Below are 26,562 nucleotides of genomic sequence, written 5' to 3'. Positions count from 1 at the left end.
CTGACTTCTTGCCAAGTAATTGCTGCTACAGCGCGGCATTTGGAAGATATCAACCTGGCAACTCTCTAGGCCTGATAAAGATCTGTAGTTGTGAAATATCATGAAAGACTTTTTGCCGAGACTTTGCTGGAGAGGAATTCCCTTTAACCTAAATAAGAGGTTTTATTGGGATGAGGATCTTGGGAAGCCTAGGTCAGAACAAATACCAGGATCCGTCCAGTTTGGACATACAAAACTGTCTTATATGCAGTTATTCAATCTGAATTTTTGAAACAACATCCTTCCTTCCTTGTGCCTGACCTTTTCTGCACAATCAAGTTGATGTTCCTCAAAGCAACATATTGGACTTCAGGCTCGCCAGACAGCAAGGTGACCAGTGGAGGGGCCAGTTTCTTCAGCAACATGTTGTAGTAGTCGGAATCCTTGGGAAGGAGCTCTAGGAACTTCATCAGCACTTTGACAGCTGACAGCACAACAGCGGAGTTGGCATGAGAGAGGCGAGGCGTCACCCGTTCGCATATGCTGCCAAAGAAGAGAAACAAGAATAAGAGAACAGCTAAGGCTGTTCTTTCCTCCTAGAAAACCCTGGCTATGCTGGAGAGACACGTTTTGATTACCCCAAATTAATGAGCAACAGAGTGGTGTTTTTTTTTAAAGGCTTTTGCTGTGCAGAATTGGATATCCCATTAAATAGATCTCTGAGAGTCTTGATTACAATATTTTCTGTTGATAGTCATAGGTGCTAACAGAGAAGGAGACACGCAGCGCATATTGGGAGATAGCTAATTTGCTGCTGATAGTTCCCAACATCTGGAAATAAAACTGCTTCAGGTGTAATCTGAAACAACCTGGATTAATCAATTGCAAATTGATTTCTTATGTTTGCTTATTCTCAGCCATTAAACAATAGCTCAAAAAGAGACATTTTACCGTGCTCCTAAAGTGCACTGAGAAGCAGCACTAAAGGGGGAAGGAAGTTTCATTAAAGGCAACAAACAAAAGTGTCACAATAGCTGTCACTTATCTGGCCCTTGGAAAACAAGCTCAGAGGCCAAAATTAAGTCTCCTTCAAGTCAAGCTTGACTCCTCATGACATGGAGATACCTGAACAATTTTCTTGCCTACAGTACAGAAGGAACCCTCTGCTATTTTCCAAGACATTTCTCAACTTCACAATCTCTGTTGCTAAGCTCCTGGGATTCCCTGGTAGCCTCAGACCAAGGTACTAATTGAGCCTGATACTGCTTAGCTTTGGATGATAGATAAGAGGGCCCAGGTATTGCCACCTACTGGGATAATATGGTTGGCAGTTCTTGGTTCATGGGATGGCAGAAAGAAGACTGTATCATCTGACTTCTGCTTCACATCGCAGCCTTCCTACACCCCTTCAAAATCTGCTCTGTAAGATCTGAGAAGTCTGCACAGCAGATTTTAAGAGTGGGAAGTGGAAAGTGGAAATCACACCCCTACTGCTCCAGTTACAGAAACCTACCTTTGGCTAATACCCACAGAAAGTTTTGAAGGTCTGCATGCCAACTCTGTTAATGGTTTAATATCAACACTGGGTTTTCTCAATATTTGGTTTTAAGGAGAATGTAGCCCTAGTCACAGAAGCTTCCTGGACAACTTGAGGCCAGTTGCTTTGCCCCAACACAACCTATTTCAGTTGATGTTCTGGGGGGAAAACAGGGAGCGTTCCACAATGCTATAATGCCTACAGTACAGAGGTCATATTCAGCAGGTTCTGACTAGTTCTGGAGAACCGGTAGCAGAAATTTCGAGTAGTTCGGAGAACCGGTAAATACCACCTCTGCCCCCATCTATTCTCTGCCTCCCGAGTCCCAGCTGATCAGGAGGAAATGGGGATTTTGCAGTAACCTTCCCCTGTAGTGGGGAGGGAATGGAGATTTTACAGTATCTTTCCCCTGCCACACCCACAAGCCATGCCCTCCAAGCTATGCCCACAGAACTGGTAGTAAATTTTTTTGAATCCCACCACTGCTACAGTACATGAAAATAATTCAAGTCTGCTTCTTGAAGATGCCACTATTCTCAAATTGTATATACCTCAAAGAGTTATTGAAGAATAACCAAAGTTAGCAACTGTCTACCTAGGATTTAATTTTACTCTAAGCAGTTTTTATACTGACAGAGATAAAGAAGGTTGGAGAAGATGAAAATCAGCAATTATCCTGATCTGAGAATTAACTGTCAAGAAGAGCTAATAATAAGCCACCCTCTAACTCCCAAGGTTGGGTAAGGTGACTGACGATATGGTAGCTTCGCAACTGCAGGCAACTCTGGAGGCTGCAGAATATCCTGACCCATTTAAAAATGACTACGCGATTGAGACTGCTTTGGGTTCTAGTCATCTAAGGATCAAGAGAAGGCGGGTGACTCATTCTTGATTTCTCATTGACTTTAGATACCATTAAATATAATATCGCTCTGGATCATCGAATAGATTTGGGAATAGGATACATGGCTTTGCAATGGTTCTCCAAGAGTGTCCTCACATCACAACCATAATGGAGCATGGCATTTTGGTTATAAGTTGTTGCAGTCATAAGTTGAGGCATCACATGGCTGGACTTAAATTTTGAGACCATTTTTACAACAATGGTAAAGTAACTCAATGTGGTTCTAAAGCAAATCATGAATCCATTAAGCAAATTCAGCATATCCAATGGGTGTTTTTCTTTCTTTCTGGAAAATGGCAGAAATGGCACAGATCACAATCCCATGGCTGTGGCATGCTACAACTGGTCATAAAACCGGTTTTAACTGCCGGTCTATACTTGCTCATTTTACTTGCTTTTTGTACTTGTTGTTTAATTACTTTGAACGTCTCCATTTTACTTTTGTTCTTTGTAACTGGGGACCAAGAGACTTTGGCAGTTGGTTGTATAACCAAGTTAAACAAATGTTAAGTGAGCCAGGGTTAACTTAACGTCATCTGTGAACCCAGCCAGGAACTGGGTATTAGAAAACCTATGGGGAGAGGGGCTTCCATAGGTCAGAAGGCATTATATAGCCCGCCACAGTGAAGAAGTCACAGAACTTTTATCAAGCTCTTAAGAAAGGAGAATTCCCATTCGTGTAGGGGAGTCAGAGATCTACCTTTGCGCTTCACGGTCATCCTTTGGGTTGTAGTTGGAAAGGCAGTCTAGGATGAATATCTGCCCCCACTCCGTGCATTCATTTAAAGCAGTGAGTAGCTTGTTGATGTTCTGAGGGTTCAGGTCTAGCAGATTGCTGTTGGGGTGAGATTCGCTGATTTCAGACAAGGCAGCAACAGCATTGGCCACAACCTGGCAGAGAGAGAGAGAGAGAGAGAGAAAATGCTGGATACTCAGCCACAGAGCAGAAGCTTCGAAACGCTGCTTATTACCTTCCATGGTCTTCAGGGGTCAGTCTGCAGGGCGGATTGAGGTGTGGTTTTTTTGAAATGATTAAATTGGGTTATAGCCCACTTCCTTTTTAAAAAATCAGTTTAACCGATTTAGATGGAAGTTCTGATCAATGGATCAATTCAGCCACATTTTAAAAATATTCTTATATTACTTTTCCATACGGACTGAGAGGGGTTGACAAAATCTGTTTTGTATTCAACCAATAAAACAATACCGTGCATATATTTATATACTACTTCTCCACATGAGTTGATGTTTACAAAACCCCTTCAATCAATAAAAATAAATACCTAAAACAATATGTAATATAAACATATATATATATATATGCATACAAATTAATCCAGAAGGATCTTCCTCTGGGTTTTTCTCTATTACATGCAAAGAGACAATGGTTCCTCTGAGATTACACATGTCACTGTGTCTATATTTGGCATTTTGAATCATGATGATTAAAAGAAGATATAACTAGTGGGATTTGCACACGGCACTGTCATAAATCATGGCCTATAAACTGCAATACGGTAGCCTGATTCACATAACATACTAAACCAAAACATCATTATTTATTATTATTGATTGGATTTTTGTGCTGCCCATCTCACTCATACAGTGACTCTGAGCAGCTTACAATATAATAAAAGTTTAAAAGTGCAAACACAAAATCAATTAAAGTAGAATAAAAATATAATTAAAATTAAAGTTATTCAGCTAAGGTGGATCATTTATGCATAAGAGAAACTGTCAGCTGCTTAAGGTATTCAAGGACTAGACTCGGGATGCATAGAAAGGCTCCAGAGTTAAGTTTCAGGTTCAGTGTTTTTCTGCAACCTAAGAAGCCTCTCTTTCTGGGTGGCTGGGAAATTCTGGAAATTGAAGTCCACACAGCTTCGAGTTGCTAAACCAGTGTTGGCGAAACTTTTCAGTACTGAGTGCCGAAACGTGAGAGAGAGAGAGCACGCCAGAAACTGGAAGAGCAGCTGCCCGGAGCGCATGTGCGCCCCGGGAAGATGATCTTCTGGTTTCTGGTGCACGCATGCACATCGTCTGGCATGCACACACGCATGCCAGAAACCAGAAGACCAGGTGGCTAGTGCGCATGCATGCTCCAGAAACCGGAAGATAATCTTCCCGGGGCGCGCATGTGTACTCTTCTGATTTCCGATGCTGCTGCCTGTATGAAGACCAGCTGGCCAGAGCGCCAGAACCTGGAAGAGCAACAGGCAACGGCTCATGTGCCCGGAGAGATGGCTCTGCATGTCACTAACACTGTTCTGGAAAGTTGCCACCTATATGATCACAGCAGATTCTTATCTACCATGCTCTGATTGTATTGACCAACAATGAGAATTCTCCTACACTGGCTCAAATTTCACAACGATACAATTTTAACAGAGGAAAATGAAACAAGGAATATTTTTCCAGAAAAATGGTATCAAATGTGAAACTATGAAACAGGAGATACGATCAAGCATTTAAATACAGTGACTCTGGGGTGCAATGGTTTATCATTAGGACTCAAGAGCAGGGCACTATACTTAATGTAATTAATTCCTGTCCCTATCCTATACAGCCGTGATGGCGAACCTGTGGCACGCGTGCCACAAGTGGCATGCAGAGCCATTTGTCAGGGCACGCGAGGCGCTGCCCTGTCAGCTGGCCAGCACGCATGCGCGCGCTGGCCAGCTGAGTTCACCTTTTTAAAAGCTATTTTTCGCCTTCCCCAGGCTCCAGAGGCTTTATAGGAGCCTGGGGAGGGCGAAAAGAGCCTCCCCCGCCCCCCCGGAGGCTTCAGGGACAGTCCCTGATGCCTTCGGAACGCTTAAAACCACCCTCCGAGCAAACCGGAAGTCACTTCCGGTTTGCTCGGAGGGTGGTTTTAAGCGCTGCGAAGACTTCAGGGAAGCCTCCGGACAGTCCCTGAAGCCTCTGGAGGGCCTCTGGGGGGTCGGGGGAGGCTCTTTTTGCCCTCCCCAGGCTCCTATAAAGCCCCTGGAGCCTGGGGAGGGCAAAAAAACCATGTAAAAATGGGGGGATTGCACGTTGTGCGCGCATGCGCACTGGGGGGGTCGCGCATTTCATTATGGGTGCGGCACGCCTGCACTCAAACCCCCCTGCGCTCCCCCCACTTGTGGCACGCGAGCCAAAAAAGGTTCGCCATCACTGCTATACAGTCTTACATAAAAAGGATTTTTAAAAATCAGGTTTTTTTTAAAAAAAATAGCCTGTTTTTCTTTTAGAGCAGAAGAAAAGAGGGAGAAAAAATGGATTTCAACACTTTATATCCAACAGGCTATGAAGAATGCCAGTTATTGGAGGAAAAACTTCTGAGAATGGAATATCACAGCTGGCCTTCACAGTGGCTGGGAAGATGAAAGAGGCGGAACCACAGGGGTATTTCCAAAGCTGCCCCCATCCCACGTTCAGAATAAAAGCATATTGGGAGGAGTGGAACATTAGGGATGTGCTGCTTGAGTGAAAAGGAATATGCCATTATGCGCAAATCTGCCTGCTGGGAAAGACTCCGGCAGGTTCAACTCTTCGGGTCTTGCCTAAACCCTCCCTCAATGCCATTTAGAGGTGTGAAAAAATGATGATCTACAATCTTTGGGCATGCAGTGAAGGGATACAGTCCCCCTTTCTAGCTTTCTGACACTGTGTAGGCAAAGATCAACAGTGCAAGAACTGCAAGCCAACAAAGAAGTTTTGTAAACAGGCGGTTAAAGAGCAGGAATGATTATATCCCATTGAGATCTCCCTTAACCCCAAACAAACATCCCAGATCCCTGTCACCAGCTAAGACTGTCTGGGCACAGTATTATGCTACATGGACAATAGTCCCTGCAGTTTTCTCGACAACATTTTGGTCTAGTACTTAAAGCACCACCTATTGGCTAGAAACCAGAAGACTGAACTCTACTCCTGCCTTGGGCATGAAAGCTGGCTGGTGGCTTTGGGCCAGTCTCTTTCAGTCCAATTTACTCTACAGGGTTGTGGTGGGGAAATTGGTACACAGATACTGGAAAGAAATACTGTGGGGGTAATACTCCTAACACCCCTGGGGTGGTGGTGGTTCTGTTAAGATATAGCCTGTTGTGCTGTATGGCTTCTACTGTAGAGCGCAGTGGAGTTGCCATGGTAGCGGCTTCACAGTACTCCACAAGGGGGCTCCCTCTGGTAAGGGGGAAAATCCAACATTAACATTACGTTTGGTCTGGACATTTCCCCCCAATAAATAAATACCCGGGCAACGCCGGGTTATAGACTAGTTATTTATAAAAATAATAAAGACGGGTTAAAAATTTGTTTTGCCATTATCTCTTCCTAGGGCTGAGAGTCACAGGCCCAAAGCCACACAGATGATTTTGTACTCAAAGCAGAACTAGAATTTAGGGTCTCTCGAATTCCAGCCTAATTCCTTAACGACTACAGCAAAGTGTAGTGGTTAAGGCTCTTATATAAACATAGCCAAAAGTTTTTTTTGTTATCTTGGCTTAGGGTTTGTCACTAGGTATAATTTAGACACTGAAGTACAAGAAGTACCTCAGTTTTTTACCTGAAAGCTTTAACTAGTGTTTCCTAATCTTGGTCCTTCCTTATCAGAAAACCCTTTTTACCTAATGTAAGCAAAATGCTTTAAGTCAATTTAAATATCCTTGTAACGATTGGGTATTGGGTTCATGTGTAGTTATCCAAAGAAGCTGAGTCAACTTTGAGCCAGTCAGGATTGAACTCCTGGCTGTGGCAGAGTTAATCTGCAATACTGAATCCAAACACTGTGCCACCACGGCTCCTTGAACATGTATGCCAGCTCTCTCGCCAAGGTGACTCTAGGCAGCTTACAGACATTATTAAAATGCCATGTAAAATAATGAAAACAATACAGATCTTAAATTTAAATAAAACTGAGCAGAATAAAGAAAGAGGGAGCAAAGTGTGCACAGGGAGGAGGTGTGGTGCCTTCTAGTTTATCAGCCACCTCCAACATGTACATTCCCATTAGGACCCCAGACTAGTTGGGGTAGCCATGGCTTCAAGGCCTTTAGGATATAACCTATACCAGTGATGGCTAACCTTTCCGGACCGAGTGCCCAAAGCCACGCATGCGTGCACACAAACGCCCCAAATGCAATGTCTCTGCGGCCCCATGGGGCACATGCGTAGCCTCATGTGCCATGCCCATGTAAGTACGGGTTACCCCCTCACATGCGTCCCACCCCCTGCATAAGTGCGTGCTCCCCTTGCACGTGTCTCCCCGTGCATGCGTACATGACCCCCCCCCCCCGCACCTGTGCAGCAGAGACCTGAAGACCAGTTGGTTGGCAGGAGGCAGTGTGCATGCGCAGCGGAGCTGAACCAGGGTGACCGCTCGCATGCCCACAGAGAGGGCCTGCATGCCACCTCTGGCACGTGTGCCATAGGTTCTCCATCATGGACCTACACACTGACTGAAGTATAAGACACTACCTCAGTTTTCTACCTCAAAGCTTTCACAAACCTTGTCCTTCCTTATCAGAAAATCCTTTTTACCCAATGTAAGTAAAATACTTTGCACTCAGTTAAAGTCAATTTAAATGATCTTGTAGTGATTGGGTAATGGGTTCATGCAGAGTTATCCAAAGGAAAATCACTTTTACCCAATTTACCCAGATTTGGGAAGCACTGCTTTAAAGCAGACTACACTGCCTTCAACATCCACCCCAATTCAACTATTTGGTCTAGAGTGTCCGTAGTCCGTAACTACTAACCATGCTAACTGGACTGATGGGAGTTAAAAGCATCCAGGTTGTTTAAAGAAGACATTACTGGAGGATGGGAAGAGTGATGCTTTTGCCCAGGTTAGTCTCTGAGAAAAAAAAGCTTTATTTATTATTCTTTTAAGCCAAACAAAGACCATGATTGCATGGGGGTGGATAACAATGTTAAAACAAAATTCCTGAAAACACTTAAAAGCAAGGGAAAGAAGGCGCTGTAAAATAAAAACATGACAGAAGGGAAAAAATTAAAAAGAAATCACTATATAATAGATAACCTCTTATTTTCTTTGAAGCTGAGTATAACATTTTCCTTGTAACTTGGGGAATCACTGACCATAAAAGAATTTCATGCTGCCCTCTAATGGCTCATTGTTAATTACAACAGAATTGGTCCAAAGTGCTTCAGGTTTCCTAAAATGAGGACTCACAGAAGGCTTAGATCAAATTCTGATCCAACCCTGCCTTGTAGTCAGTTGCTCTGTCAGGTCCAGCACTGGAGGTCAGGGTACATCATACTGAACATTTACAGAAGACCAAAGCTATAGCAGAAAGTTAATGTCCGTTGGTCTCTTTTTGCTTTTGTTGCTTATCATTTGTCTGATGTGAAACAGCAATCTCCAACTGTCAGGCTTCAAAAACCAAGAAAGATATATATGATTCCTCCAAGCAGACTTCTTTATGGTTCCTCACTCGTAGACAGAATCTTGCCAAACTAAAGTATGCTGTCACTGCCATAAAGCATTAACTGGGAACTATTACAAAAAACTGAAAGACTAAAAATCCAACGGCCCTTCAAAATGGTTTCTCTACAAAATTAATAATCTAACTGCCCTTCAAAAAAGAGTTCTAAATTAGCATCCTGGACAGATGCTCTCCAGCTATTCTGTCCACATTATTTTTTCCTACCAGCAGCATATCACCTTTCTTCTCTCAGCATTTTGTCTCCACCTGGTGTCCTTTCCCTTGGGATGCTGCTTCCTCAGATTCTCTTCTGTTCTTACATTCATTACTGTTACAATCTCCTCCTAGCAATCTCCCTGTCTTTCTAAATCATCCAAAACATCTACAATAGCGCAGTAGTACAACAATGGGTATAACCAGCTCAGCAATTCATGAGTTCAACCGTCCATCTGCGCTTTAATCAATTTGTGGGTTGTTTCATTGGCCAAAATCATTCATTTCATTTAAAAGGAACACATCCCTTTGTTTCTTGACTCTCCTCTGTTCCTTTCCACCTGCAGTCTGGATGGTGGGCAAAATTAAAAAAAGAAAGAAATCAAGTTGGCTTTCGGCTCACTCACAAAGCTTCTCACTGTGGTGAGAAGATAACGTTGCTGAGAAGTCATCAATATTCATGCAAGTAAATCTGAATGGAGGCATCTTAGACAGATGCCTTCTGAAAACCGGAAGGGTGTATGGTTTTCTATAAGGGGGGAGAACAGTCAGGGACGAACCAGCAAAACCCAGACTTCAGTGCTACCATCTCAGGAAAACCACAAGGCAATCAATAATTACTGTTCCCCCCCCCCCCCCCTGCAAATCAGAGTCTGGGAAATTTGGTGGCATCTTGCCAACACTTACATCACTACTAAGAAGGTTTGGGCTACAGAGACAGTATTCTGGTCAGCTTCATCTGCTCCAGAACTGAAAGGACAAGGTAGCGAGAGCATCACATTTAAGCATCAAACACTGAGCAACCCATGGCTTAAAACCTACATGATGCTCCAGAAGCCTTTGGAGGCTCATAGTATCTGCCTCTGCCCTGATAATGGATGGGGTGAAACAAAACAAAAACATTTCTCAGAAAGCTGAATTTTTGTTTAGTGCCACATTCCATTTAGAACCACCAACTTACTGCTCAAGACAGCCCATTTTTTTCCAAAATGTCTTGCCCAAGATGAATTAAAAGCTTCTTTTAAAGTAATCCTTAATCAGTTAGCATCTTTCAGTTCTAATAAACTGATCAGTGTAAGCGGGCTCACCTTTGCCATAATAGCAATCACAATAGCGCTTAAGACTTAAGACTTATATACTGCCCGATAGTGATTTACTGCATTTTCTGATTGTTTACAGAGTCAGCCTATTGCCCCCAACAATCTGAGTCCTCCTTTTATCAACCTAGGAAGGTTGGAAGGCCGAGTCAACCTTGAGCTGTCAGGACTGAACTCCTGGCTGTAGCAGAATTAGCCTGCAATACTGCATTCTAAACACTGTAGCAATAGTAACAGTACTTAGACCAGGGGTGTCCAAACTTGGGAACTTTAAGACTTGTGGACTTCAACTCCCAGAATTCCCCAGGCTGGGGAATTCTAGGAGTTGAAGTCCATAAGTCTTAAATTTCCCAAGTTTGGACACCCCTGACTTAGACTGATATACTGCTTTACAGTGCTTTACAGCCCTCTCTAAGCAGTTTACAGAGTCAGCCCCCAACAGTTTGGGTCCTTATTTTCCCCATCTTGGAAGGATGGAAAGTTGAATCAACCTTGAGCCTGGTGAGATTTGAACTGCTAAATTGCAGGCAGTGGGCAGTCAGCAGAGGTAGCCTGCAGTACTGCACTCTAACCACTGCGCCACCGTGTACCACCACAGTTCCTTAAACGTTTAGTATAAATTTATTTATCAAAACTTATATGCCACCCATTTCACTAAGGTAACTCTAGGCGGCTTACGGACATTGAATAAAATGTCATATAAAATAATTAAAATAATAAATACAGATCTAATATTTAAATTAAAATAAAACTGAGCAGGATGAAAAAGGTGCCAGCCAAGTGTGCACACTCTATCACCTCCAACATGTCACATCGCCTTTAGGGCCCCAGATTAGTTGGCATAGCCATGTCTTCAAGGCTTTTCAGAAGGCCAGAAAGTTGGGAGCAGATCTGACCTCTGGGGGCAAAAAGTTCCTTGGCTGATGGGGAATGCACCATGCCCCTTCTGTCAGCGTGGAGGAAGCAGACTAATTCCATTGGAATGAGCCGGTTTCTCAGATAGCCTGGACCCATGCCATGCTGCATTTCAAACTGGAAGATCAACAAGTCAGAGGCAAGTACCAAGTGAGGGTAAAAAGCAAAATGCATGTAATTTCCTTTTGGTATAAGAAAGGGATTAAAACTATTTGCTCAGATTGGAAGGTCCTAAGCTAAATATACCCTTCACAGTTAGCAACTCAATATTCCTTTGTTTTCAAGAACTGGAAAAAACTACTTCTAATCTAGGGTCTCCCGTCTGCAAAGCATGGGATCTACCACTAAGCTCCTGTTTCTCCCAGAACCAAGCAGTATGTCACCTGTTATTTGAAGGAAGCCAATTTCAATGGGATTAATACTTTACCATGGGATTGGAGTCTGCAATGAGATCACGCAATGAATCCAGAAAGCCCTGATCTTCAACCATCTGGGCATTGATGTCATGCAGTTTGGCCACACAGACAGCAGCGGTCTTGCGCACATACGGGTCTTCATCCTTCAGACACTTCCGGAGAGGTTCACACAAGTATTCAGTGATCTTGTCCACGCGGATACATCCCATAGTGCGCACCGCTAGTGCACGGATAAGGGGGTTGGGATCCTCACAGTCCTGGGATGAAGAAATTAATAAATATATAGATGGGCTCTATGCAACAAACATTACGAATTTTATCCAGCTTTTCCTATTCTGGATCAAACTATACTTGGAACATCACAAACCACTCCATGTTCTGGAAGATTTCTATTTGGAAAACAGGAGATCTCTCTTAGAACAGGTGGATTGCCATGATCCCGAGAAACCATCTAACAAACGATGTAACAGATCATCTCTGGAACATCTTGCACATACCTAATAGCAGCAATTCCAAAAATGCCCTTGTCCTGTCTGCCTCTAAAAGGACAAAATAATGTTGTCCCTTTAAAGGATTAGAAAAGTGTTACTGTGCAGGAAAAGGATAACCATTAATGCAGATAAGTGGAAAGTTGATTCAAGGAGAAACACACACACCACAAACCTATGTTGTGGGGTACATTGGGGAGAGAAGCAAAATGATCTTGATCAGGAGCAAGGATTGAATTAGATGTATTAATCAGAAATGCATTCAGCCCTTAAACAGAATCCTTAGATTCTGTGATTAATTTTAAGTTTTCTAGTTCCTGAAAAAAATGATAAGAGATTTCCAAATGGAACAGAGTCCCTTTTGCTCAAAAGCGGTTTTTTCCACCCACGTCTGACCGTAAAGAAAGGAATCTCTCAATATAATTTCTGCTGTCAAGTAAAATGACATCAGCAGCTAGGAAATCAATGGCTTGGCAATTAACTATCCTGGACTCAATCAGTATCAGGTAGAAAAGAAGTTGAGAGAGTCAGCTAGGACAGAGCAGCACCACTGTAGGATTGCCGTTTGGAAGCTTGGGGAGGGGAGGGGGAGGGGAAGGAAAAGAGGTAAGAACCTTTCTAAATAAAAATGTAATGAGTTAGGATGTTTTTGCAAAGCCTTTTACACCCACTCACACACCTAGCCAAATGATCTAGTTAAAAATGAATTTGGAGCATGTGTGAGCCAAGCCACTGTAGTATCAATCAAGAATGATGTACTTCACCCGTAAGACCTGGATTCAAATCTTTACAGAGCATGCTGGGTTTTTTTTCTCTGATTGATTATTTTGAAACTCGATAGGTTTACATACTACATTAAACTTAGTTTGCTCAACTGTTTGCTGAATAAATTATCATTGTGTGGGCTTATACCAGCGATGGCGAACCTTTTTTGGCTCGCGTGCTACAAGTGGGGGGAGCGCAGGGGGGTCATGTGCGGGCCTGCTGCACCCATAAGGCAATGCGTGACACCCCCCAATGCGCACATGCACACAAAGCGCGACACCCCCAATTTTACATGCTTTTTTCACCTTCCCCAGGCTCCAGAGGCTTTATAGGAGCCTGGGGAGGGCGAAAAGAGCCTCCCCCACCCCCCAAGGCCCTCCAGAGGCTTCAGGGACTGTCCGGAGGCTTTCCTGAAGCCTTCAGAATGCTTAAAATGACCCTCCGACCAAACCGGAAGTGACTTCCGGTTTGCTTGGAGGATCCTTTTGAGCGCTCCGAAGGCTTCAGGGACCGTCCGGATGGTCTCTGAAGCCCTCGGAACGCGTAAAACGACCCTCTGAGCAAACCGGAAGTCACTTCCGGTTTGCTCGGAGGGTCGTTTTAAGCGCTCTGAAGGCGTCAGGGAAGCCTCCGGACGGTCCCTGAAGCCTTCGGAACGCTTAAAACGACCCTCTGAGCAAACCGGAAGTCACTTCAGGGACCGTCCGGAGGCTTCCCTGACGCCTTCAGAGCGCTTAAAACGACCCTCCGAGCAAACCGGAAGTGACTTCCGGTTTGCTCAGAGGGTTGTTTTACGCGTTCCGAGGGCTTCAGAGACCATCCGGACGGTCCCTGAAGCCTTCGGAGCGCTCAAAAGGATCCTCCGAGCAAACCGGAAGTCACTTCCGGTTTGCTCGGAGGGTTGTTTTAAGTGTTCTGAAGGCTTCAGGGAAGCCTCCGGACGGTCCCTGAAGCCTTCGGAGGGCCTCCGGGGGGGCGGGGGGGCTCTTTTCGCCCTCCCCAGGCTCCTATGGAGCCTGGGGAGGGCGAAAAATGGTTTCTAAAAACGTGAATTAGGCTGGCTAGCGCGTGCATGCGCGCTGGCCAGCTGACAGGGCAGCACCTTGCGTGCCCTGACAAATGGCTCCGTGTGCCACCTGTGGCACGCGTGCCATAGGTTCTCCATCACTGGCTTATACAATATGTAAACTTAGTCATTTACTTTTTCTGCCTTACTTGATTTGTATTCTAAAAGAACAGTAAAAAGAACCATATTGAGAGCCAGTTTGGTGTGGTGGTTAAGGTACTGGCCTGGAAACCAGGAGACTGAGAGTGCTAGTTCCATCTCAGGCATTTAAAGCCAGGTGGGTGATTTTGGGCCAGTCACTCTCTCTCAGCCCACTCTCTCATAGGGTTGTTGTTGTGGGGAAAATAAGAATATTGTGTTCTCCACCTTGAGTTTTTTATAAAAATAATTAGGGTGGGATATTGAATGAATGAATGAATAACATGTGTGTGATTCTAAACTTCTTCAAAGTAGGCAGAGATGAAAATGAGGGGTTATTTGGGGTAAAACAATTTGTATATCTACATAAAAAAGACCCCTTACTGAAATTCATGCATATCTCTGCCATCACGCTGTTCCTATACTTATATGCTATCCAGGTTATATGGCTCTGGGTGATTTACCATATGAACATATGCAGAAATTTAGCATCAACTTATTATTTTGCTATTGAAGTACAGCAAAGACACATAAATATTGCAACTTACTTTCACAAAACTGTTCACAGCCATGATGGCCATATCTGGCTGACTTTTGGCATAGTTCATCAAGTAGAGATACACCAGCTTCTTTAGCTCCAAGTTATCGGTCTGCATGCAATTCACTACATCGGGGAAAAGGGAACTGGACAAGAAGGACAGCCAGGTTAAAGCAGTAATTTCGAGACTGATGGCAGTGGCTAATATTAACGAGAGAGATTCAAATTTAAGACCCCATTTCGTTAAAGAACTCCTGGTGACTTTGGATCTAAGACTCTCTCAGCCCAACCTAATGCGTAGTATTACTGTAGAGCAGTGTTCCTCAACCTCAGCAATTTGAAATGTGGAGTTCACCTCCCAGAATTCTCTGGGGAATTCTGGGAATTGAAGTCCAATTAGTTTGAAGTTTCCGAGGTTGAGAAAATGCTGCTATACAGATAAAATAAGGGGAAACCTATAGTGCCTTAATCTCACTAAGAAAAGTCGTCATCATCTGACAGCATCTCTCTAAGTCAGTGTTTCTCAAACTTGGCGACTTTAAGTCCTGTGGACTTCAACTCCCAGAATTCCCCAGCCAGCTATGCTGGCTGGGGGATTCTGGGAGTTGAAGTCCACAGGACTTAAAGTCGCCAAGTTTGAGAAACACTGCTCTAAGTTTTCAGATGAAGTCATGTTTCATTTGCAGAGCACATACTGTATCAGAAGCCTTAGAATCTAAGACAAACATCTGGGGGGCCCATGATTGATCTTTGTAGATGGCCCCTGGCGTGCCATTTAAACACTGGGAAAAGCAAACATGGAGACATTTCCTAGGCATGTAATGGTTTTCCCCTTCTGTCTCATTAAAACTTACACTTGGGTGAAGAAGTGGAAAAAATGGCACAGGAAAGCCATTAGAGAGATGTTACCTGACATCCTTCCCCACTGTCATGGCAGCAATGACTTTTTTCACTGCTTCCTTTCTCTTCTCCTTTTTTTCATTGTTGAGTTCAGCTTTCAGTTCAAAAATTTCCCCTGCAGAGAAACATAGGAGGACCACAGTCAAAAGAGTTCAGGAAGAGCAAACTAATTCAACCCCTCCAACTACGAATTCTGCTTTCAGCAGGGGACAACAGAGGCATCCAGGAAATCCTTGCCCTTAGAATCAGGAATTCTATCTAAGGCGGTCCTCAGAATCTGCCAAGATCCAAAAATTTAATTATTATGACAGATACAGGCAGTTCTTATTCAGCAACCACAATTTGGACGGACCACTTGGTTGTTGTCGCTAAATGAAAACATCAAGATTTTTACACTTTTCCTTCAGCTTAGCTTTGCTTTACAGACTTGCAAGGATTGTAAAGGGAAGGAATAGCAATAGCCCTTAGACTTATAAACCGCGTCAGTGCTTTACAGCCCTCTCTTTAAGCAGTTTACAGAGTCAGCATATCGGGTCCTCATTCACCCACCTTGGAAGGATGGAAGGCTGAGTTAACCTTGAGCCTGGTGCGATCCAATTTGCCAAATTGCAGGCAGCCGGCAGTCAGCAGAAGTAGCCTGCAGTACTATATTCTAAACACTGCATCATCACGGTTCTAGTCATAAAGTTGTTGCTTTTTTCTCACAAAGTTTTATAGTCATAAAGTTACTTTTTCACCACCATTGTAATTGCGAAGTCACTAAATGGATCGGCCACTAAACAAAGGCTACCTCTATAGCAGATGCATTGCTTTTAAAGTGAAGGTTAGGTTACCTTGACCATAGGCTACAAGAATGATCTTCACACGTTAATTGCACAGTGTGAAGGAAGGAACCCTTTCTCTTCAGCCTTATGCAGTGGTTAACTGCTGTTAAAAGAACGAATTCCTCTTTGCCAGGAACGGAGGGAGGGAAAAGCTCAGGAAGCCCAGGGCTCCGTTTCTTTCAGAAGCTGTTTGGTGCAATCGTTTCAGTTCCTCTTTGGGTAAATGGCTCTGCAATTAGGCACATTCACCAGACTGTCATTTTGTGAACATACAGGTCCCCCCACCGCAGCCATTTTTTTGCGAGAGTTCTCACTAAATGCTTTCAGAAGTTAAGTATATAAAACAGTGAAAAAGACTATGCTCCAAAATGCCACAACTTGAAATATGAGCAGCAGTTTAAAGGTTTAAAGACATGAAGGATTTTTAAGTGTCACTGCTTTGGCAACCTGGAGACAGTATTTATAGTTTTGCATGAAAGCATTTGCTCCTGTTTTTTTAAAATATCTTTGCCACTGCATGCTATCAGAGCTCCGCGGGAGCTATGCAGGCTTCTGATACCGCTTGGGAGCAAAGATATGCCAACATTCAGAATATCTGAAAGGAGAGCAAATACTTTTTCATGGAACAGGCTGTTCCAGGAGTGGTTCGGAAGCCATCTGTGGTGTTTTTAGCTGTCTGAAATAGTCTGATTTGGGAACACAGCATTTAATTTTGGATTAGATTAATTTCACACATCCCTGCTACAAACCTGTATTCACTTTGAAGCAGAGAGAGGGAGAGAACATGATTGTCAAAGGAGCCTCTGACACACTGGTAACCTACACGAGTACCTTGGGTTATCTTGCTTCTCCAAAACCCAAGAGACCAGCTGATTTGAGTGTAAACAAACACACAAACTGGATTGAAGCATGCAGTGTTTCTCAACCTCTGTGACATAAGGTGTGTGGATTTTAATTTCTGAATTCTGGGAGCTGAAACCCAGGTATCTTAAAGTCACTGAAGTTGAGAAACCCTGGAAGAGGGGATGATTTCTGATACTTTACTGCAATAGGCATTGTCAAATCATTCTAGGATTTATAACTTACTAATTGATAACCCAGTGTTGTCCGGGTATTTATTTATAGGGGGAAAATGTCCTGACCAAACTTAATTTCTAATGTTGAATTTTCCCCCTTACCAGAGGGAGCTCCCTTGTGGAGTACTGTGAAGCCATTACTATGGCAACTCCACTGCGCTGTACAGTAGAAGCCATTTTACAGCACAACAGGCTGTATCTTAACAGAACACACATCCCAAGGGGTGTTAAGGGTATTTTATCCCCACAGTATTTTTCTCCAGAGAGTAAGTCATCTGTGTACCAAGTTTGGTTAAAATTGCTCAAGGCGTTCCAGTGTTATGCTGGAAAACACACACACACACAGCTGTTTTTATATATATATAGCTGATACTGAAGAGGGGAGAAATTAAACTCCCTTTTAAGCAAAAGGGCCCTGTGAATCAGGAGAGCAGAAGAGGGTGGGGGAAAGGGAGGACTCATCAGCTTGTTTAATGACTGCGTGACTCCTGGGAGTTGGCAGCTACGAAGATCAATAGCCTAGCTGGAAGCCAGGAATCTCCATTACCTAAGAGTGGCAATGCAAGAATAGGCAGGCTCTGCAAACCTCTGATAGTCAGGGATGATCAGAACAGCAGGTGCATAAATGCTCTTATCCAATCTCACAATCTCAGCAGGAGATCTACTAGCTGAGGCACAAGACATAATCCCAACCTCAGCAATCAAGTAGTAAGTCAAAAAGCCCCTTAGAGGTAAAACACAGCCTACCTTATTCATTGCCTGAAGAGCCCCACATGTAGGGGGCATGAAAAATCTGCGGCCACCCCCCCCCCTTTTTTTTGGTAACAAGAAAATTCAGCAGAGCTTTTCCCCATTACTTTGTCATTGTAAAACTGAAGTTCAGACTTTCTTTCTTTTTTAAAAGAAAAACTCACCCAGCCTGCAAAAAATAAAAAGTGAAAAAAGAAAAATCCCAACCCAACCATATGAGATAAGATAAAACCTATTTGTGTCTCCAGTCCAACTTATGGATGTGGTTTGGTTCTATGGTTTCACGGTTCTGGGATTTTATTGTTGTTGTGAGCTGCCCAATGTTATGTTTTAAGATGGGCAGCCATATACTGTAAATCTTATACGTTCTGAAATATGCAAAATGTGGTTTGACATATTTTAAGAGTCCAATTGTGGCCTAGCTTCACAATCAGGAGGCTGTGAGTTCGATCCTAGCTAGTGGCAGATCTCTCTCTCTCTGGGCACCATGAGAAAACATCTGCTGCAAACTCTGCATTAGCGACAGGAAGGGCATCCGGCCAGTAAACACTCAGCTCGGTTCAGTTGCCCCGACTCCACCCAGATGCAAGGGTTTAAGGGGGTCATTAAAATATTTTTTAAATTTGCTATGATTTGTAGATTACATGTCATCATGTTGTATGAACTCAACCAGTTCTTATTTATTCCAAAACATTTGGTTCAATAAAGAATAATTTGATTGTGTTACTGCAGCCACATCAAAGAGTCTGGCTGGAAGAGCAATACTGAGACTTATGTAGTATTGTTTCTTCTTGTTTTTCGGAGTATAAGACGCACCTTTCCCCACCAAAAAAGAGGGTGAAAATCTGGGCGCGTCTTATACACCGAATACAGCATTTTCCGCCTACTGAAACCCTCGCCCCCTTTGCAAAAATGGACGTGTAGCGGGTTTGGGAGGCTTGCAAAGTGCTCCTGGGGGCTGGAGAGGGCAGAAACAAGCAAAAAATGGGCCATTTCTGCTCGTTTTTGCCCCCCGCCACTACAAGACTCCCAAACCCTCTGCATGCCCTTTTTTTGCAAAAAATGGCCCGCTTTTGCAAAAAACGCTCCATTTTCTGCTCTTTTTTCCCCCCTCAGCCCCCAGGAGCACTCTACAAGCCTCCCAAAGCTCTGTATGCCCCCCCCCCTTTTTTGCAAAAAACAAGGCGTGCAGAGGGTTTGGGAGGCCTGCAGAGTGCAAAAACGTTTTTTAAAATTTACCTCTTCAAAACCATGATGCGTCTTATACTCTGGTGCATCTTATAGTCCGAAAAATACAGTCTATTTCCACTGATTAAAAACCAACTACCCTTCTTTTTTTAAAAAAATCCTCAGAGCTAAGCTTAATTTGGTTGTCTTGGCTAGATTGCTGGATGAACTAAGCCATCCCAGCTCATAAATAACGCCATTTTAGAAATGGCTTAGCAACATATGTGAAGTCTTTTCCTCCATTTGATCTACAGAAGAGATCAAGAATCAGACCTCTGACATCTATTATTTCATTTCCTAATGTTTTTATCTTAATTCTCCTATCAGCTTGCCCTCTCATGTAACCCAGCAAGAGATATTGGGAGGCAGACTGTGTCCATTGTTAGAGAGTTAACATCCAATATTGCATCACAGATTAAATCTAACCTTTTTTATTGGTGGTGAAGTATTTGGAGTCTGTCATGATTTCGGTTTCCTATTGTACCTAGAGAGGGAAAAGCACACAATTAAAGAAATCTGCACCTCTTTTCATGGAAAATGCATTTGTGACTGCTTTAAAACAGTTGTTTTATTATCTGCTTCAAACTGTAAATCTATTAGTTCCACAGAATAGTAAATAGTATTCAAGATATTTTTAAAAACCCAATATTTTTAATAACCTTTGGGATGACAATCATTCCAAAGAAAATTAATAGGTCAAATAATATTAATAATCAACTGTAGTTTTTTTTTTTTTACTGTGAGGCTTCAGGCTGTTCAACTAATAGCCCTTTCTAATATCTGATGATCCTAAGTTGCAAATTGACAAATGATAATTATTATTGTAATAAAAGGTCTTCAACGAGTGTCCTGATACATTTTATATATAATATTTAAAGGTAAAGGTTCCCCTCAAACATGCGTGTTATTCTTTCCTGACTCTAGGGGGCAGTGCTCATCTCCGTTTCAAAGTCGAAGAGCCAGCGCTGTCCCAAGACGTCTCTGTGGTCATGTGGCCAGCATGACTAATTGCCGAAGGCGCACAGAACAGTTACCTTCCCACCAAAGGTGGTTCCTATTTTTCCACTTGCATTTTTACATGCTTGGCAGAAGCTGGGACAAGTAATGGGAGGTTGGCAGAAGCTGGGACAAGTAATGGGAGCTCACTCCATCATGCGGCGCTAGGGATTCGAACTGATGACCTTTCTGATCTTAGCCACTCAGCCACCCTTTTATCTAGAGTATTAAGTACTCATTAATATTGAAGAGCATGTACCAGGAAAAACAATGCAAAAAGGGGAAAGTGACTCTCTAAAGATATGAAGTAGTTTTTACGCACAGAATTATATATAGAAATATGTTTCACTTCTTTTAAGTATAGAAGGTGGTAAAGTCAACCATTGACCTGTGTCTCAAGTTATTGAAGATTGTTCCTAGGAAGCGTCTCTATGCACCAATTCTGAAGTGCACCTCAATTCTCTGAGCCGCTCCAGGAGATGGAAGTGCAAGAAGAGATGCCTAGAGCACCATCACAGGAAGACAAAGAGTGACTTAGGCAGGGAAGGCTTGGAACATTTCCAGGGCCATAGCAAAGGGTAGTCATCCTATCTGGTGGATACAAATTTTGTGGATTTGCACTTTTCCTGAGCAGGATCAACCTGGGGCTGTCTTGTGATGCACCCACATCATTGTATTTTGAAGCAGCTGTAGCTCCTGGATGGTCCTGGATGATCTTCAAGAGTAGCCCAGTATCCAATTGTGAGGTGACTAAAAGCATGGGTGGCACCTGAGTGGTCAAGGAAAAGGTGCAACTGTGGCACAAGGTGAATCTTGTGGCTATTCACAAAATTAAGACCCTCTCAGTTATAAGTGCCACCTATTCTAGGTGCAGTACAGTAGTTGCAAGTCTAGGAAGACCCTAAGTTACGCATCAGTCTTGAATGGGAAAGTGCAACCTATCAACATTTTTTTCCATTCCAAGAGAGTAGCTTCTCCAACGGGAGTAGGGAATACATATGTAGGATATAGCACCTTCTGCCCATGTGATATTGTTCTGACCTAGGCTTCCTGATATAGTAAGAAGCACACACTTAGTTCCAAAAACCCTCTTTTAATTTCAAAGGCTGTGAATTATGTTCATTCACAGCCAGTAATGTTCCCAAATAGTTGTAAAGAGTCCTACAATAGGCTGCCAAAGTCTTTCGGGATAAGGCTGATAAGCACCCACCTTTATCTTCCTTGAAATGCTGCTAAAGACTTAATTGGTAATTAGCTTGGCAAGGCCACATGGAGCAAAGAGTCAAAACGGAGCTTCAGAAGGAAAACTGACCAGCATGAACCAAGTTGCTTCCTGCAAAAGCTCACGTGCCTTTGCTCCTCCTTTATGTCCTATGGGAGGGGCCAATCACCTCCAAGTCTTACTCCTGAGTTGTCCCTTCTGTCTTATCTGTTCTTGCCTTCTGGCAGCTCTACGCATGCATGCACTGGGAACAGGGGGAGCCTGTCCCTCTGCCTCACTGATGTCCGGCTCTGGAGGCAACACTTAACTCCCAGATGGCCCTGGCCCCCTCTCTGCCTCCGATGCAGAGCCCTTCTCCAAGCCTTCCCCAGACTCTAGGACTGCCCCTGTTCCTCCCCAACCTCCTCGCTGTCCGACTCTGCAGCCAGCTCCGCAGGCCGCCAGCGGACCACAACAGTTATTGCTGCTTTATGAGCTGCACTGGTTACCAGCCAGCTTCTAGTCACCAATAAAGCCCTTCATAGAATAGGAACTGGTTATTTAAGGGACTGCCTTTCTCCAATTGCTGCTGGTATGATCCAACCAAGTAGATACACTCCTCATCCCTTCAATTAAACATTGCCATCTTATGGGATGGGGGAGCGTGCCATCTCTGTTCCACCCCTGCTCTCTGGAAGAAGCACTCCCAGAAATACGTATGGCTACTACACTTTAAATGTTCAGGATGTCTCTTAAGATCTGGCTGCGTCAGGATGTTTGTGGAAGCAATAACCCTGTCAATTTATTTCCCTGGATTTTCTTTGTGTAATTTTATCTGGGTATCCTATTTCTGTTAAATTATGTATTCTTTGAAATGTGGTAAGCATCTTTTGGGAGTCAGGAAGCTTTGAAATCCAATCAATAAACAATGACAATCACAAAAAGAATTTTTCTCCAAAGCTAAAGTCCACCTATCTCATTCCAGAAGCCAGGAAGGAATAAATGAACACACAGAAGATGCTTCTTTCTGCTAAGCAGCACTCGTTACTGAAGGCTGTTTCATCACAGCAGTTACTGCCTCTCCCCCACTCCACAACCTCAGAGGAAGAAAGACACAAACTATATTGTTTCCAATCTGAGAATCATCTCTCCCTAACAACTTTAAGAGTCTAATCAGAGGAGGTGCTTTGCTGGTGCTAGCAAGAGCCAGCATTTCCAAGCAATGTGTCTTTCTTTGTATAGGAAACTGGTAGACCAGCCCATCCTCATATTGTGGCAGGGAATTAACCCCTGCTTAATGACAGGGTAGAAACATATTTGTGCCTGTTTGGTGGAGGGGAGAACATACTAAACTATATCAGATTAAAGGAAGGGGGAAAAAATCTATCCCATTGAGTTCAAAGAAATTAAATTTGATACCAGCTTAGAGGGAATCTAAAGTATCTCTACTGCTAACCATGGTGCTGGGACCCAAAATGGTCTTGTCTTCATCTCTGGAATTTGTCACTGGAACCTAGGAATTAAATGTTTGTTTATGCATTTAGGATATGAATCAATGTACAAATGCAAGAAGTCTTCAAGTGCAAGAAACAAAAATATTCAGTTAAGACTGCAAAATGATTCCCAGGTCTTTAACTGAACTGGGTTTTTTTTTTCTTAAAACACGCATGCGGCCTCCCTGAGCAAGCTATGATTCCTAATATAAATACCTCATTTCTAGATAAGATAATGAGCAATAACGTCTGTGCAAAGAACCAAATGCCTCTACTAAGCTTTTAGTGCACTCTTCCCTTCTGTGCAATCTGATTGTGTTCAGAGTACTGTAACTCATGATTAACTATGGTTTTTTTTGGGGGGGGGATCCTCAATATTCAGGATTGGAATACTACAAGAAGATAAAGTAACCAGATAGGTTAGTTTGTATTAATCTTGGTTCACACAACACTAAACTGGAATCTGATTAGCCACATTTCCCCCCCCCCCACCGTGTATGTAGTAGGAAAAAAATGTGGCTAATCAGATTCCAATTTAGTGTGTTGTGTGAACCAAGATTAACACAAGGCTCCTCTTGGCCTGTTTAGATCAGAAACATTTCCAGAAGAACTGCACCAATCTTATTCCCACTACTTCAAATATTCCAGGGCATCCTGATTGCCCAGACACTGCATGGGGCTGAAATCTGGGGATGGGATGAGGAGGTTATTTTTCAATTGGAAGTAGTCTAATACATCTCCATAAGGAAGATCTTAGGGCTCCCCAAGCCACCTCCATAGCTAATTTAAGAATGGATGTGGGGTTATTCTCCATTGCTGTCAGAATACATCTTGCATTGCTGGGGCATTATATGCCGAAAATCTTCAAGAATCTATCTTGCCAAACTTTGTTTTCTCCATTACACAACTGAGAATCAATGGGCTGCATGTTTATCGTCAGTCCTAATTGAGCTCTTGGAAAACAGAAAATATTAGGCTGTTTGATGTTTGGTGTAGTTGTTAAGGTGCTGGCCTAGAAACCAGGAGACTGTGTGAGTTCTAGTCCCAGTTTAGGCATGAAAACCACTTGGGCCAGTAGGTCTCTTTCAGCCCAGCCCACTTCACTGGGTTGTTTTGTGGGGAAAAGAGAAGGAGGCAGGAGTATTATGCATATATGTATGCCACCTTTATTATAAAGTGATCTTTAGTTATGCCACGTTTAGCTATTTATAAAGCAATAAAAGCAGGATAAAAATCCAATAAATAAATATGCTACTACAGCACAGATTTTAATCACTATAGAAAACATAGAAGCCTCTCCTAGTACAGAGGTGTCAAACTCACGTCGTCATGGTGATGTCACGTGACACAACGGGACTTTCCCCCCCCTTCGCTAAACCGGGCGTGGGCAACGTGTGTGTGACACATCCAGCCAGCGGGCCAGGAGTTTGACAACCCTGGCCTAATACCTGGTTAATATTACCGATATCTCAATCAGAAAGTTTTGAATATCCATTTGCAGACTATGCCATCAGATATCTTGAGGGGAGATTTTGTAAACACTTTGCTGAACAGCGTTTCTGTCCCCAAGGTGTCAGTCAAGTGAAGGGCATTATTTCACTTTGTCTTCCACTGCCCCATTTACAATCAGATTTTGAATGCATTATTATAAATAGTAAGTGAATTCAAGAGCTTGGATTCATGGCTAAATCATTAAGTTGCAGATATGTTTCTAACTTTAGTAGCCAGGTTGCTACTTTTGCTCAAGTTCTTAATCATAGCCCAGACGGTATCTTGCTTTGACCTCTTTGTAGCTAACATTCTTTATTTTTATTTTGTTATATTGTATTTCATGCCATGTTACAATGCTATGATCCATAGTTACAACAAGAAATCTTATTCATTTTACTTGACTCCCAACCATGAACTAGGAAATTCTCCCAGACATCTATTTGAGATCCTGGTTTGGTACCATTGGTATCATTTTTCAACGCCTGCCAGCTCAGCTCTATCAAATACTTCAATATAACATCACCACTTTACATAGCCGCAGTGGGGTGAAGATGTTGGTCTAGGAGCAGGGTTCTAGTCCATTCTCAGCACCTTGGGGGATAGTCACTCTCTCTCAGTCCAACCCACTGTACATGAAAGGCTTCTTATTATGCAGAAAAACAGGAGGAAGGGGCACTATATATCTGCCTATAATATATAAATAGCGGCACTATAAATCTAATAAATACAAAATGTTCATTTTTGTTCTTTAAATAACTTACTTTATACGTGGTGACTGACCGTATCCACTGCTACTAGACTGGCCCACTGTGAAGACAACTCTTAACTTCTTTCCCACAGAGATTGAGATCCCATCTCAAGGACAGCAGATTCCTTTCCCAGCTACTCCCCTCTATGTTTTCTAACATGCAGACGTCCTCCTTCCTCCCCAACCAAAGCAGAGAAATATCTTGCAAGTGTGATTTTTTTTGCACGCTCTCACCTCACAATCCTTCCCTGTTCCTGAAATCGCTTCCTAGTCCTCCACCTGACCCAAAATTCCCTTAAAGTATATCTACCAAAGGAACCCCAGCTTCTCTCTCTGCACCTTACCCCCCAATACTTGTTATTAATCTCTAAGTCAGGGGTCACCAACCTTTCAGACCTCAGGGACCACTAAATTCATAATTTTAAATTATTTAAAAATGCAAACAATTTTTCTGCGGACCACCAAAATTTTATTGCGCACCACCAGTGGTCCACGGACACCAATTGGTGACCGCTGCTCTCACCAGTCCAAAAGTTTCTCCTCCAGTATTCTTTCTTAATTTTTTATCATTTCCCCCAATGCTTCCATTGCAGATTGTAAATTCCTCAATGGCAGGGGATTTGAGAGTTTTGCTTTTAAAATAGGAACTGTTAAGGTCTGCAGATTCAGCGAGGGACCACTATGACCATCTCCCCAAAATAGATAATTATCCCCCTCCCCATCACCTTTCTACTTTCCTCCCCAAGCAACGATGTCACATTTCTCATCCCGAGAACAGCACTTGAAAAGCTTCTCCTCTGGTAATATTGTACCACTAACCAGAGCATACAAAACATTTGCTAGACCAATTCTCAAATACAGTTCATCTATCTGGAACGTGCACTGCATATCGGACATTAATGCAATTGAGAGAGTCCAGAGATATTTCAAGAGAAGAGTCCTCCACTCCTCTGCTCACAACAAAATACCTTATGACACCAGACTTGAAATTTTGGGATTAAACAACTTAAAACTACACCGCCTTCGGTCTGACCTAAGCGTAGTACATAAAATTATCTACTACAATGTCCTACCTGTCAATAACTACTTCAGCTTCAACCCCAACAATACACGAGCACGCAATAGATACAAACTCAAGGTAAACCGCTCCAAAGTCCACTGCAGAAAATAGGACTTCTGCAACAGAGTGTTCAATGCCTGGAATGCACTACCTGACTCTGTGGTTTCTTCCCCTAACCCTCAAAACTTTAACAGACTGTCTACTGTTGACCTCACCCCATTCCTAAGAGGTCTGTAAGGGGTGTGCACAAGCGCACCAACGTGCTTACCGTCCCTGTCTTAATGTTCCCTTTTATTCGTATCTATTTCC

The 26,562-nt window shown here is 43.1% G+C and overlaps 1 protein-coding gene across 3 annotated transcripts in view; it reads right to left on the bottom strand.

Moving 5' to 3' along the window:
• Nucleotides 1-26,562, bottom strand: part of AP2B1 (adaptor related protein complex 2 subunit beta 1) — a 91,905-nt gene that overhangs the window by 64,060 nt on the left and 1,283 nt on the right. For 2 of the 3 annotated variants that reach the window (XM_081941987.1, XM_081941989.1), the window contains 6 exons: nucleotides 19,691-19,748; nucleotides 15,397-15,502; nucleotides 14,498-14,633; nucleotides 11,504-11,749; nucleotides 3,121-3,311; nucleotides 301-522 (listed from right to left, as the gene is read on the bottom strand). In XM_081941987.1, coding sequence (XP_081798113.1) covers nucleotides 301-522; nucleotides 3,121-3,311; nucleotides 11,504-11,749; nucleotides 14,498-14,633; nucleotides 15,397-15,502; nucleotides 19,691-19,727 — 938 coding nt within the window. In that variant the 5' untranslated portion in view covers nucleotides 19,728-19,748. Of the gene's footprint in view, nucleotides 1-300; nucleotides 523-3,120; nucleotides 3,312-11,503; nucleotides 11,750-14,497; nucleotides 14,634-15,396; nucleotides 15,503-19,690; nucleotides 19,749-21,470; nucleotides 21,493-26,562 lie in introns of those variants that run through there. The other variant, XM_081941988.1, reaches the window with a different exon arrangement.

This window comes from Natrix helvetica (genome assembly GCF_964273705.1).
Source record: "Natrix helvetica genome assembly, chromosome: 2".
Taxonomy (NCBI): Eukaryota; Metazoa; Chordata; class Lepidosauria; order Squamata; family Natricidae; genus Natrix; species Natrix helvetica.
The sequence above is the reverse complement of the archived record's forward strand: the minus strand, read 5'-3'. Positions and strand labels throughout refer to the sequence as shown.